The following is a 20,277-nucleotide window of genomic DNA, read 5'->3' on the forward strand; positions in this document are numbered from 1 at the left end:
TTTATAAAACATTAGTATGATTATAATAAAAATGAAGAAGTGGATCATTGGGATAATACCTTTAAAACTTACTAGAGAATAGTATTGTCACGGACTAATACATAAATATATCACAAAGTGCCATTTTCAGTTAAAAACAAGATAATACTTTGTGTGTATATATTTTTTAATATATATTTAATATTATATTTCTATAATATTTACTTTTTGGATGAGATACGACAATAAAAATAGAATTTAATAAAAAAAGGAGAAAAACCACATCCTGATTAAGGGTAGATCTGCTCAGTCTTTTGCAGGAAGACTCCAGGTCGTTTCACCTCAGTGAGAGCCAGCCAGGCAATTTTGATGCATGTCACTATGGAGAGCACGACACTGAGGTTACTTATTAGCTTGAGCATAGTCCTGTAATAATCACACCTTCATGGTTTTTAGATTGGGGTTAGCACACCTCTGGCTGGTTCAGAGTAAAGACAGAACAAGCTTGTGTTTACCTACAAAATCATTTGAACATATCCTCAGGTAAATAACTGAGTTTCACAAATATAAACCTATTCTGCTAACTTAAATATGACTTCATAGAATCATAGAATCAGTGAGGTTGGAAGGGACCTTTAAGATCATCAAGTCCAACCATTAACCTACCCTGATAAAAACACCACCACTCCTAAACCATGTCCCTAAGCACCTCATCTACCCTTTTTTTAAACACCTCCAGGGATGGTGAATCCACCACCTCTCTGGGCAGCTTATTCCAATGTTTAATAACCCTTTCAGTGAAAAAATGCTTCCTAATATCCAATCTAAACCTGCCCTGACATAACTTGAACCCGTTTCCTCTTGTCCTACCACTTGTCGCCAGGGAGAAGAGGTCAGCTCCCATCTCTCTAAAACCTCCTTTCAGGTAGTTGTAGAGGGTGATAAGGTCTCCCCTCAGCCTCCTCTTCTCCAGGCTAAACAACCCCAGATCCCTCAGTCGTTCCTCATAAGGTTTGTCATCCTGTTGACAAACCAAAAATAAAAACCTGTTCCACATACCTTTTCGCTCACATGGTCTCATCTGGCTTTTTGATTAATTTAAGCCAGAATTTCATGGTACACGTGATATAGAAATGCCTGCAAAGCATTACAGATTCACAAGGCTTGGGATCCTCATCTGACCCCTGAAAGCCTCCATCTGCCTCACTTGCTCTCCTTGACAGCATATACTTCTTTCTAGTCCTGCACCACTCTGACCCCTTATGATATAACACTTTTATTGCATTATACTTCACATTTCCTGTATTACTTCCTAAAACTTTTCCCCTCACCATGTGAATTAAACCTGTGGGTCTGAGGTAGGTAAAGTGTGAAAATTAATTAAACTGTTATGGACCACCTGAGCTGCATTGTGATGTCAAGCAAGCCACAAGCAAGGTCTGGAAAAAGGAAGGGAAAAGTCTGGAACAAAACTATAAAAGAAAGGAAGTATTCAACAAAAACACAACTCTTAACACAGATGCTTTGAACAGCAGAAAGTGTTTTCCTTTTTTCTTATTTTGTGAAAAAGTAGTATTAAATTGGGAACTTTGAATATAGAAAATTAAACTTACTTTACTTTTCAGCTTGAGAGAGCTCCCAGTAATTTATGGGACATGAAGATAGAATCATGTCTAAAATGTAAATGATTTTATGAAACTTGAGACAGCAATTAAAAATTTTAGTCAACTTTGAAAAATTTATAACCTTTGTCCTTATTTGAGCAAATATGATTAAAAAAAAAACCAACACAAAAAACGTTTGAAGAAGTTACATTTGAAGCAATGAAATCCACTTTTTAAGAAAACACAGGATTCTTTGGAAAAACATGGCCCCTAACATATAGTACAGGTTAACAGACTTACCTACCATATGTTGGAACTGAATCTTTATCTAAAACCATTGTGTAAGTTTATTTACCTTGACTTTTAAATAGCTGCAACTGTTGGGGCAAGATACAAACTCAGTCTGTCAGTTATTTTTATTTGCCTGAAATCCAGCAGTAACCACAACAACAATTTTTCTCATTCATCTATTTTGCCAATTTTAGCATGTTTTGAAAATTTCTCATGTAAGAGTGTCTTTGATTAGAGTTTTCTTTCCTAGACTGTGTACATCTGCAAATAGTGTAATAAGAGCTCAGATTAGATGGGAATGCTCCTGACTTGGAAAGGGCAGAGGCAGAAAGCCAAAACTGTGAAGAACCGCCCATATAATACCAACAACAATACTAAAACGGACTGGAAACTTCTTAAAGGTCCTGACGCCTCCTCCCTACCTGGGACCTACCTTGCTGGACCCTGCAGGCCAGGCAATGCTGTTACGGCTCTCTACAGAGGGTGCAGAGAAGGGCAACAAAGCTGGTGAAGGGTCTTGAGAATAAGTCTTATGAGGAGCAGCTGAGGGACTTGGGGTTGTTTAGTCTGAAGAAAAGGAGGCTGAGGGGAGATCTTATCGCTCTCTGCAACTACCTGAAAAGAGGCTGTAGAGAGGTGGGCATTGGTCTCTTCTCACAAGTTACAACTGATAGGAAAAGAGGAAACGGCGTCAAGTTGCGCCAGGAGAGGTTTAGGTTAGACATTAGGAAAAACTTCTACTCTGAAAGGGTTATCAAAGACTGGAGCAGGCTGCCCAGGGAAGGGGTTGAATTGCCATCCTTGGATGTATTTAAAAGCCGTCTAGATATGGTGCTCAGGGACATGGTTTAGAAGTGGGCCTGGCAGAGTTAGGTAGCGGTTGGACTTGATAATCTGAAAAGTCTTTTCCAGTCATAATGATTCTATAATTCTACTGGTCCTCATTGTCCCACGCAGCCTTTTCATGAGGCTTACAGGAGCCTGTTTTATTGCTTAGGGCTGATGGAGTGGCACAGCGTATTACCAGGAAGAGTTTCCGGACACTGCTCCAATTTTTCTGCATAGTCTTTCACAGTGCGGATCCCTCTAAAACACTTACTTGATTTATGTCATGTGTTCTATCCCTCTGCTAATGCACAGTGGAAGGAGGTCACAGAGGAAATGGCCATCTGTATGACAGCTACTGATCCAGTGACTTCCTGATGAGATTTTTCCGAGTTATTTTAGCGTTAATTATGATAATGGGGTAAGAGTCAAAGAAATTTTTCATTCCATTTAACTTACAGAAACAATGCTATTTGGGGAAAAATGAAGACACATTTATTATCTACCCTCTCAAATTCCTCCGAGGTTGAGCTGCAACCATGCAATTTCCTGACACATTTAAAAGTGGAGTGAAATGTCAGTTGTTACGACAAAAATGTTTTACTTATGTTTCTGATCACTGCTCTGGGCTTTGCAGAGCTGTTATAAAGCCTGGCAATACAGTTAAAGCCTACTTGAGTCCCGTCTAGACTGGCAAGACAAACTACAGTTTATATATGCTTAGGCACTACTAAACTGTAAGTCCCTGAAGAAAGCACTATTTACCTAGCAGTCAGGACCTCACTTGGGAACGTCAGCTTGCCAATCATCAGTTGGAAAAACACTGTACTTGCTCTCACAGCTCCTGTTCAGACTCCCTCTTTTTTTTTTTTTTTTTTTTTTTTCCCGAAATATGGTTATGCTCCGATACTACCTATTTTGCAATTATGGAAAAGGAATTAAGGAAAAGGGTCACCAAGATGGTCAAAGGACTGGGAAGCCTGCCCCATGAGGAAAGGCTGAGAGAACTGGGTTTGTTCAGCCTTGAGAAAATGAGGCTTAGGAGAGATCTTATCACCACGTTCCAGTATTTTAAGGGTGGCTACAAAGACGACGACGACTCCCTTTTTACAAGGAGTCACATGGAAGAGACAAGGGGTGATGAATACAAGTTACTCCTGGGGAGATTCCAATTGGAAACAACAGGGAAATTTTTTCACAATGAGAACAATCAGCCATTGGAATAATCTCCCCATGGAACTGGTGGATTCCCCATCATTGGCTGCTTTTAAGATTCAGCTGGTTAGGGTGCTGGGCTATCTTGTCCAGACCATGCTTTGGCCAAGAAAGGTTGGACCAGATGGTTCTTGAGGTCCCTTCCAACCTGGTATTATACGATTCTACTACTAAAAAATTGTGGTTACAGGCAGAAGAAAATGCTATAAGCATCAAGTAAGAGTTTCACATTTTATTCTCAAAAAAAATCTGCTATTGAAAACGTTGTTGAGTTTTCAACTCAACACGCCATTTTTAGCTGCTAGCAAAGAGTCCAATCAACTACCTGGAAAACAGTTTGGCATCTTTCTCGCACATCACCACTGAACATCACTGACATTTCTGAGACCAGAACTAGTTTACAATTCCACCCATGATTCATGAAACAGCACGAGGTACAGCTCATTTTCCACAAAGGATTAGGCTCTACGTTGCTGCTAGCTCTAAAAATTTGCTGTTTGTCAGTGAACTAAACAAACGTGACTGGGAAGAGATCACATAAGCATGAGAGAAGATATGTGCAACAACCTGATGTCATTTTCCTCAGTTGATCCTCCATATAATCCTACTTGTATTTATTCTCGGACTATTTGGGAAGATTAATTTTTCCAATAGTAGAATTATTTTCTAGTAATACTTATTTCTTTCACTGTGAAATAGCTTTACTGAGAAATAAACAAGTAAGCATGTGTTTAGGGGTAGTTCCTATTACAGAAGTGAATTTAGAACTAATTGCTAGAGCTGGCCAAATTCATTAGAAGGATTGTATTTCCTGATGAATTTAACTATTTATTCAGTTCCAGAATGGTTAGAAACAGATATTACACTTTAATAATTGTAGCGGCCTTAAAATGTTTTTTTAGGCCTTGTCCAATCAGCTGAATTCACCCAGAAAAAAAAAAACAAACAGCTTTTGGAGTCGTTTGTAGAAATAGCGATGCAGGAATCAAATGTTCAACAGTGAAAAGTAACAAATGACAATAAGAAATGATTCAGACAGCTATTTTACCATTTCAAGAAACATATGAAACTCTACTTCCCCCTCATTCCCTGCTCTTCAATATTAGCTCACTAATCATAAAAGAAATTAGTTTGTCTATCACCAGAGTTCTATTTTTAACAGGTGCTGCTACAGCTAGAACATCAGCATCCCTTTCTCTTACCTTCTTCAGTGTGTAGCTTAGAGATTTCCCCTCTTATTTCCCCCTCCAGAAATCAAAGAGAGGTTCTCTCTGCAGCTGAAACACTGCCACATATTCCTGTTTCTGGATCTCTGATCCTAGAAGATAGATTTTCTTCTAGAAAAGTTTCCTCTATAACTAGCTTTTCCCACTTTTTTAGCAGCAAGAGTTCAGTTGTACGCAGCAGTAGATGGCAACATCACCTCCGCTTTCCTGCTGCTCGGACAGCAGCTACTTCAGTTACTAGTCCTTTTCTAAGGCAGGCAGGCTGGAATTAGGCATATCTTCCTTAACTCTTTTCCCCACCACAACCATACTGGGCTACAACATGACACCCACTGAAAACTACATTGAGGTGAGGGATAATCTGGGACAAGATGGCGATTCTACCTCTGCGATACAGGTCATTATGAAGGTAGAGTTAAAGTTGTGCAGAGGATGGAAGTTCTTTTTCCAGGAGCATTTAAGAAATCTCAGAATGTATCTTCACCCTGAATTATCATCTTATGATACTCCATGATACACTACATCTTTGAAACAGTGGTGATTTCAAAAAGAAAACGCAGAACCTTTTATTCAGAAACTATTTAAATACCACATGGTAACTTTTTCCTGTTTTCTTTCAAAATTAAGGAAAATTGATATGTTTTTGAGAAAAACTTTTTATTCCACTTGGGTTTAGAGGATGTTCCAAGACAACAGGAGAAAAAAGATATTTTAAAAAAAAAAACAAGATGCAAAATGGAAGAATGCTCAAGAAGAGAGATGGTGTGGTTTTTATCTTTCCTTTCATTACTTTAATTTTATGTTTTTTCTGGTACATCATCAAACATTTATAAATTTCCACTTTTTAATTTCAAAAGTACACAGCTGTGATCTTAAAGTTCTTCTACATAAGTGCTTTAGTGAAACAAAAGGGAAAGTAGACTAAAAAACTAAAGCAGAATTCCTCTTCCTTGTACAATTCCATCTCTCAGCTGCAATCTTTAGCTTTCCTCTGCCAAGGGATTGAAATGGTGCAGACATACACACACAGAGGAAATTTCTGTATTTCATTTTTGATTAAATTTTGACTTTCAATTTTAGCATGTTACTTCTAGAAATTAATCTCTGTCAGCACAATGCAGTATAAGGAGTATTTGGATTATTCAATTAACACCAATAAAATTGCTTCTTATCAAAGCCATCTCATTCAAATAGCAGAGAAACCCAAAAGCAACAGGACTCAAGCCTGGTTAGCTGCACGTGTCGGGAATTTCCTTGGGTTTTGATTCATTTTTTAGCAAACTAACCACAACCCTGGCATTTCCACTTGCTCCTGCCTTTTTGAATGCTTTCATATTTCTCCTGGCCATTTCTCTTCGTGTTTCAGGTTAAGAGCTACATAAACTGATCTTCAACACAGTGCAGCTCTTCTGTGAAAGGTCACAGAAGGAATTTGTTTGTTAATCACATCATTTTAGGAGGTGAGAATTGGAAGATGATAAACTGGATAGCTAGGACAATGCAGCAAAGAATGGAATAAACTCTGTTGGAGATGCAAAGAGACTAGATGGTGGTAAGAAACAGCATAAAGGATGTTTATGTAGGAGAACAGGATCAGCCTGACGTCCGCAAACAACACATGCAAGCAAATAATCATAATGCAAAACAGTCATCAGCCCTTTCCATGGTGGAGTACTTCTAAATTTAGAGATGCTGGTAGGGCTACCGGGCTTTGCCTGAAACTCCAGCTCAGTAATTTCCAATCCTAAAGTGGAAGGGGGTATTTTGACTTTTCCAGCTCAGGCATCCTATTTGGATTTGAGAAAGTAGAAACAGCTTTTAGTTTATTAATGAAAAAGCGTGCAATAGTATATACAAAATGCAATTTGAGAAAGAAAAGTTCCAGAACCTGAAATGTAGCTTAAAATACACGGGTCTGCCAAGTGTGAATTTGTAATTGCTTCGATAGGTTAAGAGATAGTTTAGAGTCCCTAAAAGCCATATCCTGCCCCTGAAATAAGAAATGTGTCCTGGATTATTCTTGCAGTCTCATGACTTCAAACTATTAGAATGGAAACTGGGGACAGCCACCAAAGAAAGCCTTGAACTGTTATTTTTGAAGCTAATGCAGATTGACCCAGGACTGGGGAAAAAATAAGCAGTCTTCAAAGCAGCCTTACATTTCGCTTGCATCATCATAATTTCTAGTGTAGTTAAAGACCTAATGCAGAACAGTAACTTCTTAAAATAAAATGATATTTTAAATTTTTGTATGCCCTTTTAATGAAAGCTGTAAATAAAGCTCTCTTTTTAAATTTTTTTATTTTTTTACTGTCCTGTTTTTTTTTTTTTTATATTTACAGTGTAGGAATGGCCAGCACTTATAATGTAAGCACACATTACCTGGAAGTACGTGCAGACAAATGAGAAGGCAGTTTTATGAACGACATCAGCAACATAAGACGACTAAACGGAATAACTTACAGGGAAGGGTAAACTACCAACCTGTGCATATTTTGACTAAATACTGACCCGGAAGGCTGTGACAATTGTCTCTAAGTAAGCGGAGATTGTCAACATCATGAAGAAAGGGAATAACTAAGAAAAATTGTCTTTAAAGACTGAAGAACACAGGAAAAGCATCTTGGGCGTGAGCATAATTAAGGTATGAAATAATAATCACAGGAAAGTAGCGAGACCTTAACATTAACTAAAGCACAATAGAGATTGTTATGGGGAAAAGTTCTGCAATGGCAGGATATAGACTAGATGGGAGTTAGGGTCTTCCTCACCCTCATTTTTATTATTTCACTATATTAAGGTCAACAGAACATTACCCAAGTGTAATTCTATAACCATTTTTTTTTTTCTTTTAAAAATAAAAGAGTAAATTTATCTGCTTTACCTCCTAACCTGTGACACTTTTCAATAGGACATTATTTGTACTCGAAAATTCTACTAGTTTGGTAGTTTGGGTAAACAAACTCATGGACTTAATTTTAAATATGCTCACTATGACACAGAAAAAAACCAAAACCAATTAAAGACTGTTTTCATTCAGAAACTTGAAATACATCAAAACTATTACTTTGCAAAGACAGTGCCGGTACAGGCAAGAATAGTACGCACCTCAAAGAAATACTGCCCGATGTAAGTATTTTAGAAATCAAAGACAAGGAAAGACAGGGAAAAGGTACCTTCTTAATGGTTTCCAACATGGATCGTCCTCCTTGCCAGGGTTTGGAGTTCTTCCTGATGCAGGTGAGGCTGGCCATGCTGTGCCACTTCCTGTCCTCCAGCTTCTTATGAAAGGCGTTCGCCAACAGAAGGACAGTGTCGTATATATACAGGTTTGAAATCTGTAAAGACACAAAAAAGGGGAGTGTTAGCATTATTATTTGCGGTCACCTGCCAGCAGGCGGAATTTGTCATTTGGTTTGCCTCACGCGTAATCCTCTGGTAATTTGGTATTAAGAAGAAACTTTAAGGGTCAAAAAGTCATATCTTTGGCTCCGGTAAAAACTGCACTAGGGGCTGTCACTCTGCAAGTGATTGCTAGCAACAAACTACAGACATGTGAAGTACAGGCAGCCCAATCACTGGCACAGCTCTGCTTGCAGGATTTACAGCCCCACTCGTGAACGCAAACAGATTTTCTTTTATTTTTAACCAGTTGTCTACAACTTTCAATTTCTCAGTCACCAGACATTCGGGCACTGTCAAATTCTCTTCAAGATTGTTTTGCTCTTTTAAAAAACAGAAACTCTGAAAATCTAAAATAAATTGTTTCATCATGGGTTTTGTCCCTGATTTTTGCAGTCAATTCTGATCGAAGCAATTGCTGGAATGAAATATGACTGAATGAAATCTCAGTGTGCAGTTGCATGTCGATTATGCAATTTATAGTGTTTCCTGTCTGAGTATTTGGCAATGGCTGTTGATTCCTTGCAGGACGAAACTCTTCCTGAGTAAATGTGTATATGCTTCACCGTGAGCATAGCTACGCACATACAGTGTGAGGAACGTTCAGGTTTGGCATCAAAGAGAGAACAGTTGAACGCAAGAAGAGAAATGACTTGTGTGCCAGTTCCACTTACTCATGTACTATTTCTATATATGTACTTTTAAATGCACACAGTACAAAGTCAGATGTGAAAGATACAATTCAACATAAAAACCCCAGAAGCTCAGAATTCATAAACACTTCTGAAACAAGTAATTTACAATATAGCTGTATTTCAGTCATTTCTGTCCTCAAATAGCAGGAACATTTAAGTTACTATTAGTATCATAAAGAGAAACCTCAGCTTTCCTGAACAGAGGTTCTCGGGAAGTGAAACGATGTTCAGAAATACGAAGGACCTTTGGGAATATTATTTTTAGAGAACCTGTTGGTCATTTGAAGCCATTGGGCCTGAAGTTATTGAGAGAAACTCAGTTTCCTCAGCTGCACTACTAAGGGGACTATAGAGCATCCCTAGAGCCTGAAAACAAATTAGCCAGCAGCAATCTGCTAACTGAGGCAAGGTTGTTGGTTTTTTTTCTCCATCAGTCACAGACAAGCCAAAAGACATTTCCCAGATTTGTGGAATATGTTGACTGCTCTGTGTAAGGATTTCTTCATACGAATGGTCTGCTCACAACCTTAAAAGAAGAAGGAAGTTTACAATAGGAAAATATGTCAACTTTGTGGAGAATGCGCCTATTCTTCCTCTTAAAAATACACAAAAACTGGAAAATCCTGCAGCTATTGGGAGGCGATATATGTGAAGGAAGCACAATAATGCTGAAGATCTGAGACACTGATTGGCAAATCTACGCATCACCTTAAAAAAAAGAAAAATGAAAAAAGAAAAAAAGAATGGTATCTTCCTGCCTAATTACTCCTTTCCATACAAGCTATTTTTTATGTTTTTATTTCCTTAATGCTGGCTTTGCCTGTGTCATCTGCAATCTGCTCTATACAGTTTTGACAGGAAGGTTTTGTGACAGGTTCCTTCCCTGCCGCGCATCCAAGAAAGAGGTCGTCTTTCTCCTTACCTTGCCGGAATGTCCTGGGGCATTTTGCCTTCCACATTTTATTGAAGGAGATCTAATGGTCTGCTGCTTTCCCCCCGATAAACTCCCGGGAGCCTCTATTGCCTTTACAACTCTACGCTGTTAGTACCACAAATGCACAGAACTTCTGAACTTTATTTCCCTTTCTCTTTAAATGACAATGATCCTTCAGTCCCTCTTTTTGGAAGACAATTCTTTATTCTTACTCGAGCTTCTTCTGTGACTCCAGTGGCTATGAATATTTCCATTTCAGTATTCACCCAGGAACTAATTTACTTTCTGCAGATGCACAGGCCAGGCATCACTGTGCATGGCAGGATTAAAAGCATGGATTGAGGACCCGGGTTCAGATTAATCAAGCACTTTTAAAATACCTTGGATGATTTCTCTGTGTATTGTAAACCTACAAAGAATTCAAAGCATTTCAGCTAAAGCCGTATTTCCCCAAAGAAGTCGGCACCACAGGGACATTTGTTTGGGGAGGAGAGAAGGAATAATTACTATGCTGTGAGGCAGGTTTATTTTACACAAGCCTTCTCACAAAACAACACACCTCTAGAGAGCAGAGACAATAAGGTCACTAATGAGACTAAATTGGTACATGAAGGGCTACAGATGCCAAGTCATCATTTCCCAACAAAGTGACATTGCTTTCAAGGTAGCTTCCGTAACTGAACATCATCATGGGAATAGAAGGCTATTGTCACAGTTCATGAGGAAGGACGCACTCACTAATCTAAGAGTAATATAGCTGGGCCTTCATCAAGTATTAACAGGGCTCAGGAGTTCAGCAATTATTAAGCATTGTTATTCCTTCCCTAATAGTTCAGTTTAACATTTACAGTAATCAATCACTGATAACGCAATGATAAAGACACTATGATTAATTTCTGCTTCTCAAAATCACCCTTCCCTGGTCACTACCACAAGTATGCTTAATTAGTAACTGTCCCAATGCACTGAGTGGGGCTGTAATTTAAAGTCACTTTACACTTTTATTCATTTCCCATGTAAATTTACTGGGACATTTAACGCATTGCTTGGTATCCATTACTGATCCTTTATTTATTCCAAGTCTCTTAGACTAATGGCTGGACACCTGCATTAACAAACAGTATCTAACTGCATAACCTCCTATTTATGCAATTCGAAATTCAGATGTGATTGTTTGTTCCTGAAAGCAGAAGAAAGGTATTTAGCAATCAGATTAAGCATGAGTGATTAATCTGGATTAACAGTCTTTTTTTTTTTTAATGTATACCTAGACTATCGCACAGTTTTTCGACAAAAGGGTTACGAAACTAAATACTTCTGTGAATCCAGTTTTTAACTTCCTGCCTCCAAAATGACACAAAGTTATAGAAGCTGTTGTTTCAACCAGGACAATCCCAGAGACATAATGAAACATCTTCACCAAAATATTTGTCATCGCTGTAATAAAGATGTTGAAAAAGATATTAATTACTCACACAGACTTTAGAGGGAGTAATTCAGAAAAAATAAATCAAGAAATCCACCCTTATAATTTCCAGAGAATATTTCTGATTAGTCACACTTCAATGGCATTAAAAAAAAAAAGCATTAGAAATTTCAATTTATAAACTGTTCCAAGTCCCCACTGGAATAGAAGTTAATTTATAATATTGTTGGGGAGAACAAAGAAACAGCCAACAAACCTCACAGCTACTCAAAGGTCTGTGCATCATATGAAGACACAGGGGAAACCGTGTCAGAGTTTTTCTTCCTTTCATTTTTTTAGTGTTGTCTCACTCAGCTACTAGTGAAGTGCAGCCATCTCAGGGAAGGCATGAAAAAAGCAACAAACCCGCGCAGAACAGTTAAACCAGTCAAGCTTCCATCATTCGTTTGAACCAAAATGTTATGAAAGCTTGCAATAGGAATATTACCGCTCTCCGAGCTATAGGCTGATCAAGAAGCACAGGTTAAGGTATAAGGTCCAATCTAACACTTTAAATGGAATTTGCCAATTTGTAGAGAATAAACTTTGATTTCTAGGAATTTCTTTCCTAGAGTAAGTTCACTGTTGAAGTGAAAATGCAATGCAAGACAAGTTGAAGAGAAAAATACATCAAAATGTGAAGCCTCCCATCAATACATGATTCCTGTTTTCTGCCCTGCTGTAGTTAGTAAATTTGCTCATGAAAACTGCTCTGCGCAATCTCTAGTGGCTGCATGTAATCACACCCTCAGTTTTTATGCATTATCCATAGGCTACCAAAGTTCCCCCTAGGATCACGCTGCCATAACAGAATGGCACAACCTAAAGAATTTTCACAGTTCCTAAAGAGCCTCTAGAGATATCTTATGCATCTCTTGGCCTTACACAGCCCTGCTTATTTAAAGAACTCTAATGGGATCACTGTGCAGCATGCTATGGCCAAAGTTTTTCACATCATCAATAGTTGCTTACTGGATGCTTTGTGAACAATTAGTGAGGTAAAGGCTCTTACAGCTAACCTGAAACAGGAAAGAGTGGCAAGACCAGCCACACTTCTTTTCCCCTTACATATTTTCATTTTAAGCAAGGACACTCTTCAACACCTCCCTATTTCTCTCACTCCCTTCCTTCAGCATCACAAGACAAGTGCTCTTTGCTGCTAAGTCAGATATGCTCCTCCTGCACCACTGCCAATGCAGTCATCTTTCCACAACTTCATAAATGACCAGGCCAAAAAACTCAAAAGTAAAATTGACAGCTTAAACCAATTTCACACTCCTGATTTGCCTTAGCTTTGTCATGATTAAGCCTAACCAGAGATATGAGAGAGATAGAGGACTTGCTCTTGGAAAAACTACGTGAAGTCAGAAGGACAGTGACCATGACATGATCCCGTCGCTGATATCATGCGGTAGGAAGGCTCTTATAGTTTAATTTGGATTTGTAATTAACCACCCTGAAAATAAGGCCTCATTGGAACATGGGGGTAGATTTAGGTGCATACACCAAGACACTTGAAACAGATGACATGAGTGGTCCTCAGGAAGGCTTTCTTATTCACAACGTATTTGAAGCTTAGAGAAGCACGTCAACTCAGGAGACATTGGCTACGGGGAGGAAATTCTTTTCGGTGAGATGATAAAAAATAAAATTTAGCAGGGCAACAGAACAACTACCCCGCTACCTGGAGATCAGGTGGATTTTTTGGACTTTTTTCTCAATTGTTGTGGAGTGAGTTGTTCATCAGTCACACTCACACCCCCCACCCGAATATTTTCCTGTTATGCCATGAGCCATTAAACAACGTGTCGGAGAGGAATTGAAAAATATTAAAAATATTAAATTACACTAAGCCCCTGGGGAAAAAGTTTGAACTTATCTAGAAAGACAGTTCTGAGGTGGGAATAGACGGGTATATGAACTACCTCCATGCTTTGGGAGAAAGGGTCCTTCGGATCGCACAGTGATGAAGATATTCTGTGGTTGCCACGGAAACAGCGCTGACTTATATTTTGGGGGACTGGAAATGTCTGTCGAATAATTGTTAACCTTCCAATTGACCTTCTCACCAGCTCCTGCACATCTGCATCATTTATTTCCTGGAAGATAAGGCAAGGGAGAAAATATGCATAAAAGTTAAAATACAGAAATCTTACCATCAGCTTATAAACAAAAAAATAAACTGAGAGGACCAAGAGGTGTGCGATTGCTACACGACTATTGTCGAGTTTTGCCATAGCCTCAAAAAGAATGTATGCATGCTCATTAAAACAACTGACATACCACCCTTACAATAATTGCAAAAGTTTAAGACGCACTGTGCCCAAACCTCTCTGAATCTTTGTAGATGTAATTGGGCTTAGTTGTTCCATTTTAGGTTTTCTCTCCCTCTCCCTTTTACCTTTGACCTTTTAAGTAAAAGTGCTTCACAGCATCCTCGGCAGATAATGTATAAATCAGTAGGAAGTCATACCATGATGTATTTCTAAGTGTAGCATTACTTAGGAGCTGTGAAGGTACAGATAATTATTCGGGCCTTAAGTGTTCGTTTCCTGGAAACAGAATATCAAGAACCTATAAACAACGTGCAAGTCAGCAAACATCATTTACCAAAAGGGCAAAGAAAATGCATCAGAGCATTCTAGGTGTGTATGTGCTAGTTTATAGCAAGACTTAATTTAAAACCAACTTTTTACTCCGTAGGGTACCTATTAAGGCTTACAGCTGAACACTCAGCTCTACAGACACACACTTTAAAGAGAAAAATAACTAAGTAAATACATCAATATGTGAAATAGTAAGCTTAAAACATTAAGGCAGGTTAGGGAAACCAGAAAAAAACCAGTTCTTTACATAGTATAAATTCCTGCAGTTTGGAAGCATGGTGTTTTACACCGCTGAATGATGAGGCCCTCAGGGAACATGAAACGAGAAGAACGTGGGCTCACAGGCAACAGCAACTACCTCCAACCTTCACATGAGAACTTGAACTTTAGTTAAACGTGGGCTTTTTCTCACAACTCAAACAGGGTCAGTTGGTAGCTTTCAAGGCAATTCTGTATTTTTCTGTAAAGCAGGTGAAATAATCTACAAAATTGCTCAGTCTTTTTAATTAGAATCTATTTTTCATCATGCTGAACTGTTTGTTTATAATCTGCCTTAATTACAGAGCCTGATGTCCCAAAATTTCTAGATGTAATTTAAATCTGTGGCTACCCCCCCTACTGGAGGGTGGTGGTGCTTGAGGAGCTCCTATTAGCATTTGACATACCCTTGCATACAGCCACAGTCTATTGAAAATTTCTGATTCTCATTTGTGTATTTATAGCTTTAAATTTTTTAAAGGATACAGCACATCTGCACTGGTATACCTGTAACTAAACACCATCATCTTTTTTTGCCTCTAGCTTCAGATTGAACATTAGGAAAAAGTTTTTCACTTTGAGGGTGGTAAGGCACTGGAACAGGTTGCCCAGAGAAGTTGTTGAGGCCCCATCCCTGGAGGTGTTCAAGGCCAGGCTGGATGGGGCTTTGAGCAACCTGGTCTAGTGGGAGGTGTCCCTGCCGATGGCAGGGGGGTTGGAACTCGATCTTCAAGGTCCTTTCCAACCTAAACCACTCCATGATTCTATGATCTATACCCATAATCAAGAATTGAGGAAGGAGACACCAGGAGACAGACTTGAACTCAAATTACAGAATCTTTCTTACAAAAAGGAAGCCAAGCTTTTTGAAAAAACAGTTCTTTAAATGTTAAGACAACTATTCCAGTTATTTTGGTTTTGTTGGGTTGGTTTTTTTTTGTTTTTTTTTTTTTTTTTTTTGGAGCTTCAGTTAACATCCTTTAATAATTTTGAAGCAACTTGTCTGGACATACTGGCCTTTGCTTATTTCCTTCAAAGCTTGGAAGAAAAATACATGACATGTAAATTTTAACTTCTACTCTCTTGACTACAGTAAAAGTATTTTATTCTTCTTCACAGATTGTCATATTTTTTGAATTCATCTGTTATTAATGTTCTTTATGAAATATAGATTTTTCTGCAAACAAGAATAACACACAGCATCAGCTGCGTCCAGTATAATATCTTGCATTTCTGGTCGATTAATCCTTAATGTACCATAGATAATGGTTTCTCTCAGCTTAAGATGCCGTCTTTTCATTTAGTCTGTGTCATTTCACTAGCTGCAAGGTAAAAAATAAAATAAAATGCTGTTTTAGCAAAATGCATTTTTTTTTATAATACTTCCAATGTAATTGGAAAGGAGAGCTCAAGAAACTTATCTTGATTTTAAACTATATCCTTCCTCAGAGGATTTATAAAAAGTTTGCCCAGTTTCATTATACACTATGCCCAAACTGTAACAAGCAGGACTATTAAAAGCTTGTTCTAATAGTGTAAAAACTGATACCTGTATGGCCACACTATAGTGCTAAATAATACTTTAAAAGAGATTTTGACTTTCAGCTGCTCAAACATTTCTTTTCTGCCTCAATAGAGTATTTATTTTTTCTGTATTCAGCATTTTTTGGGGCATTTTAATTAGAGTGTTCTCATTTGAACCCTTAGGTTACTACCTCATATTTTTATACATCACCTGGGAACTAATAACAGAATCCAAACACCAAAGAAATTTTTGTATGGTTGCCAAGGAGGTATACACATCAAGAGATTAATGACAGCTATTTTAAATGCTGTGTATTCCACTGATCATATCATAAATTCAGATTTTAAGTTAACAACAAAGCAACGCCATGAAACCCCAAATTCAACTGTAGTCATTTGCTATATAGTTCTTTGTCATTTTTTTTAATACTTGGCATTGACTGAGTGACGAGCCTTTTATATAATGACTCTCCAATATCATCTCTCATTCTTGAATTTTGGATCTGACTTAAGAAAACTATATAAAGCAACTATTGTATGAGAGGAAACAATTTTCATTTGCACTTCAAAGGAGGATACAGTATAATGATATAAGGATGGCAGATGATCTGTTATACAAGCACCAAATGTCAAAAAAAATTACAAAGTTGGCCAAGTTGAACTGAGTTGGCACCTGTATAAATTTAGGCTAGGTTATGTGGGGGTTTGGTTTTTGTTTTTTTTTTTAAATCAGAAGTTCAATATATAGTTCCAAAACTTTCTTTTGTTGGTCTGAACTTGGGAAAAAAGGGGAGATTGTCCTATTTCAAATGAAACATGGATAAAATTAGACATACATTTCATCTAAGTAGGCAAATAAATAAGGAAAGAAATGCTATTTGAAATGAATAGTTCTTTACAGATGAATTAGGAAAAAGGAACTGAAGAGGATCACCTCAACGTATCAGGCAGAGACTCCAGTGGGAGGCAAGACTATATACTGGACACCTAATATAGACTGCCGTTCAGCTTTGTCTCATTATTTTAAGATAAGCAACCCAGGCAGCGACTTACTATTCACCACAGAACAACTGCACCAGTAGTGAGAAATACGGAGGGAAAGAATTTATTCCCATGTTCCTGCAATAAGGATCAAAGGCAGCAATACCTTTTCTTATGAAGACATCTTAACTTTGGGCCAAGAAGATGATTCCAGTATTTATCACATACTGGACATGCCCTATTTTTCCAGTGCATGCCATGTCCTCATCACATCCTTCACAACACTCAAGAGGGAGAGTGTTTCTTCCTCCTCCAAAAGCCAGCAGCAGTGAGCAGGGGACAGAGTGGGAAAGGATGGCCACTGCACAACCCCTTGAAGCCCCTGGGCTGCCGCTGCCCGTGCCACAGAATACTTGTGCTATGCCCTTCCTGAATTTCTCAGCACTTTCCACAGAGGAGTGGTTGAGGAGAAGGCATAGCTAGATGAAGCTCTAAGACAAGTAAAGGGAGATCTTGCACTGCATAATCATTTGCTCCGTTATCTCTCCCTTAGTTTTCTTAGGTTCTGGGGAGGAGGATGAAAAAGACAAAAAACTGATAGGACAAGGAGAAATCAATTTTTAGCTTTCACAGAGAAAAAAAATCCAAGAGTTTTGAGAAAGCAGGGCTAAGTCAGCCTGTCCACTGGCTCACACATATCTGAAAAAAAGAGCTGTCAGCTTGATCCCCAACCTGTACCAAAGAAGGTAGCCTTTCACACCTGACTTGCTGTCCCCCATTGGAAAATGTAAGGGTTCAAATGAACCTCTACTGCTACTATTAATCAATTATACATATTAAAATGTAGAATTATGTGAGCTCCTGGAACTAAGCTGTGGTTTTAAGACCTGCTCTTGCTAGTCAGGTTTAAAAACGTAGTCATGCTCTACCCTTTTATTCACAACAGAGTGCATTGGGTTGAAACACAATGGGACAAGCTGCATCAGCCAAGGACCAGCCCTCTCCTAGGAAAATCATGCGTTCATCTGAAAGTAGCCTTTGAATACAACCTTGGGGGTCTCCCCCAGTCCTCTCTTGTGCTATGATGGTCAAACCTGTCGGACCTTTTTCCATAAACTGTTCTTTAAAAGAGTTTGGGTTTTTTTTTTTACCTTCTCTCCTCAAAGGAGTTTTTCCAGACTCTGACATCTCTGGTAATTGAAACCTTCTACTAACTTTTGCCCTCAATTTATTCATGGGCAATTGGAACTCATTTGTTCTTGTGCCAACCTTGTCCTTTAGCCCTTGACAACGCTGCATTTATTCATGCTCTGTATGTGTTTATAAACAGAGAGCATATCCTCTTTCAGTCTTTGTTTTCGTCGGCTAATCAAGCCAACCTTTTCAGTCTCTTCTCACACAAATCAGCTTTTCCGTGCACTCGTTCTATTTTAATTTTACCAGAGCTGGTCATAATTGTGCGCATTATTGCAGAGGAAATCCAACCAGTCCTTAGTACTGTACCATTAATGTTTTCAACTCCTGTATGGTAACAGTAGGCAGTGGAAACTGTTTTGGGTTGTCCTTGCGTGAACAATAGTAATAGAGAACTGATGGAAGCCTTGGGCATAGTAAGATGACAGTGAATATTTTAACATAGTAAAATGCTTGAGAGACATGGATTTAAAATAAGAAAGGACATTTCTTTCATTTAAAAAGAGCAAAAGAAAGAAAAGTTATGAAAATCATACAAATGCCCCCTTTTCAGTTCCACTAAATAAAATCTAAGCTTACTACGCACTTGTGATTTAAGAGTAATAAAACAAATATAATTTTATTATCCTGGGCTTTTTCAGCTTATATTTACTATTGTGCAGAGGAAAAGAAGCAAGGAGAGACAGACAGATGGAGGGAGAGAGAGAAAAATCCATTCTTACATTTTCTTAAGGCATATTTTATCATGACTACCTTCAAATCTATGACTCCCGCAAATTTTAAATAAAGAATTGTAGCATCTGCTTTAAGGCCCTGAAGAAATAGGAACATTTATTTGGAGAGCGTTTCCTCAGCTGACTGCACTGATCAGATGAGATTTGTGTTATTTGCAAAGGACTAATACGATGTATTATGCTTTAGCAAGTTATGAATCCTTTCATTTTATGGGAACAACCCCCCCTCCTCCCACACGTGCATTTCTATTATGAGACACAGTCTTCGAGCAAATTTGCTATGTTGCATAAAATAGCAACTAATGGGACAATAAAAATTAAGGAACTCTTTCCAGGCATTATAGCATTTAAGGCAAGTAATTAAAATAACAGATGTTACCTCACAAACCTAAGCAGATTCCTGATCACAAAATTGAAGGTAATATTTCCTTTCGTATTACTATACTTGGCACAGTGATGGAAAAGGAAAGACAATTCCAGCTTATTTTGGTATCTCAATGCAAGGAATTATTTGAATCATATGTGGATTTTGCAAAACAATGCATTTTCACTGTAATAGATCATCTTAGAATTTCAAATTAGGAGGCCAGAGAAGCAGTGTTACTGTTACTTAGTTGACAGTCCAATTTAGCCAATACAGGCACACAAACACAGATGCGTAAATTGTCTAAGATGTCACAAAAGATTTATGTAAGCAACAAAATGGGCAGAGCTCTCAGATCATTTCACAGTCATATGGAAGTACTGTGGTCATCAACAGCTAATGGACAACCATAGCGAATGGACTTGGATGTGAAGATAGGTATTTTATATACCACACGGTAAGGGGCCCATAAATCACTGCCTTTCCACTCTTGCACTGCTGAAGTAGAGACATTGTGATCTTTTTACTGAATGGGTAAAAGGTTGCAATAAGCAAGTAACGTTATGCAACATTCATCATTCAAGAAATATTTACATTCCCGTTGTAATTTGAACATAGTCATAAGGAAAAATAGGGCAAAATATGATTCTTTCCATAACTTTATCTAGAAATCTTATTTATTGCTAATTTGATTTTAGTGTCCTCAAAATATTGAGATTATTAGCATTTTGAAACAAACAGAGATTGAAAGTAAGTTACTTAAATGGGAATATGGATTTAGGTCCAGAAGCAGATTAAGCCGAGATATTATTAAACATGTTCACCTTCTTTAAAACCACCAGCAGGAATGACTGAAAGACATCCAGAGATTTTAATGACTACGGTTTACAGCACAATTTGTCAGAATGAACTTAATTGTGGCTTTCACCCGTTTCACATACAAAATTATAAAACTAAGAAGGGACGACATACGTTTCTCT

At 38.1% G+C, this 20,277-nt stretch overlaps 1 protein-coding gene across 2 annotated transcripts in view; it reads right to left on the reverse strand.

Moving 5' to 3' along the window:
* Window positions 1-20,277, reverse strand: part of GRID2 (glutamate ionotropic receptor delta type subunit 2) — a gene marked incomplete at both ends in the record, with an annotated part of 746,220 nt that overhangs the window by 225,655 nt on the left and 500,288 nt on the right. For both annotated transcript variants that reach the window (XM_082482247.1, XM_082482246.1), the window contains 2 exons: window positions 8,317-8,478; window positions 13,562-13,735. In XM_082482247.1, coding sequence (XP_082338373.1) covers window positions 8,317-8,478; window positions 13,562-13,735 — 336 coding nt within the window. The remainder of the gene's footprint in view (window positions 1-8,316; window positions 8,479-13,561; window positions 13,736-20,277) is intronic.

Source organism: Vanellus vanellus (assembly GCF_965231255.1).
Source record: "Vanellus vanellus genome assembly, chromosome: 4".
NCBI lineage: Eukaryota > Metazoa > Chordata > Aves > Charadriiformes > Charadriidae > Vanellus > Vanellus vanellus.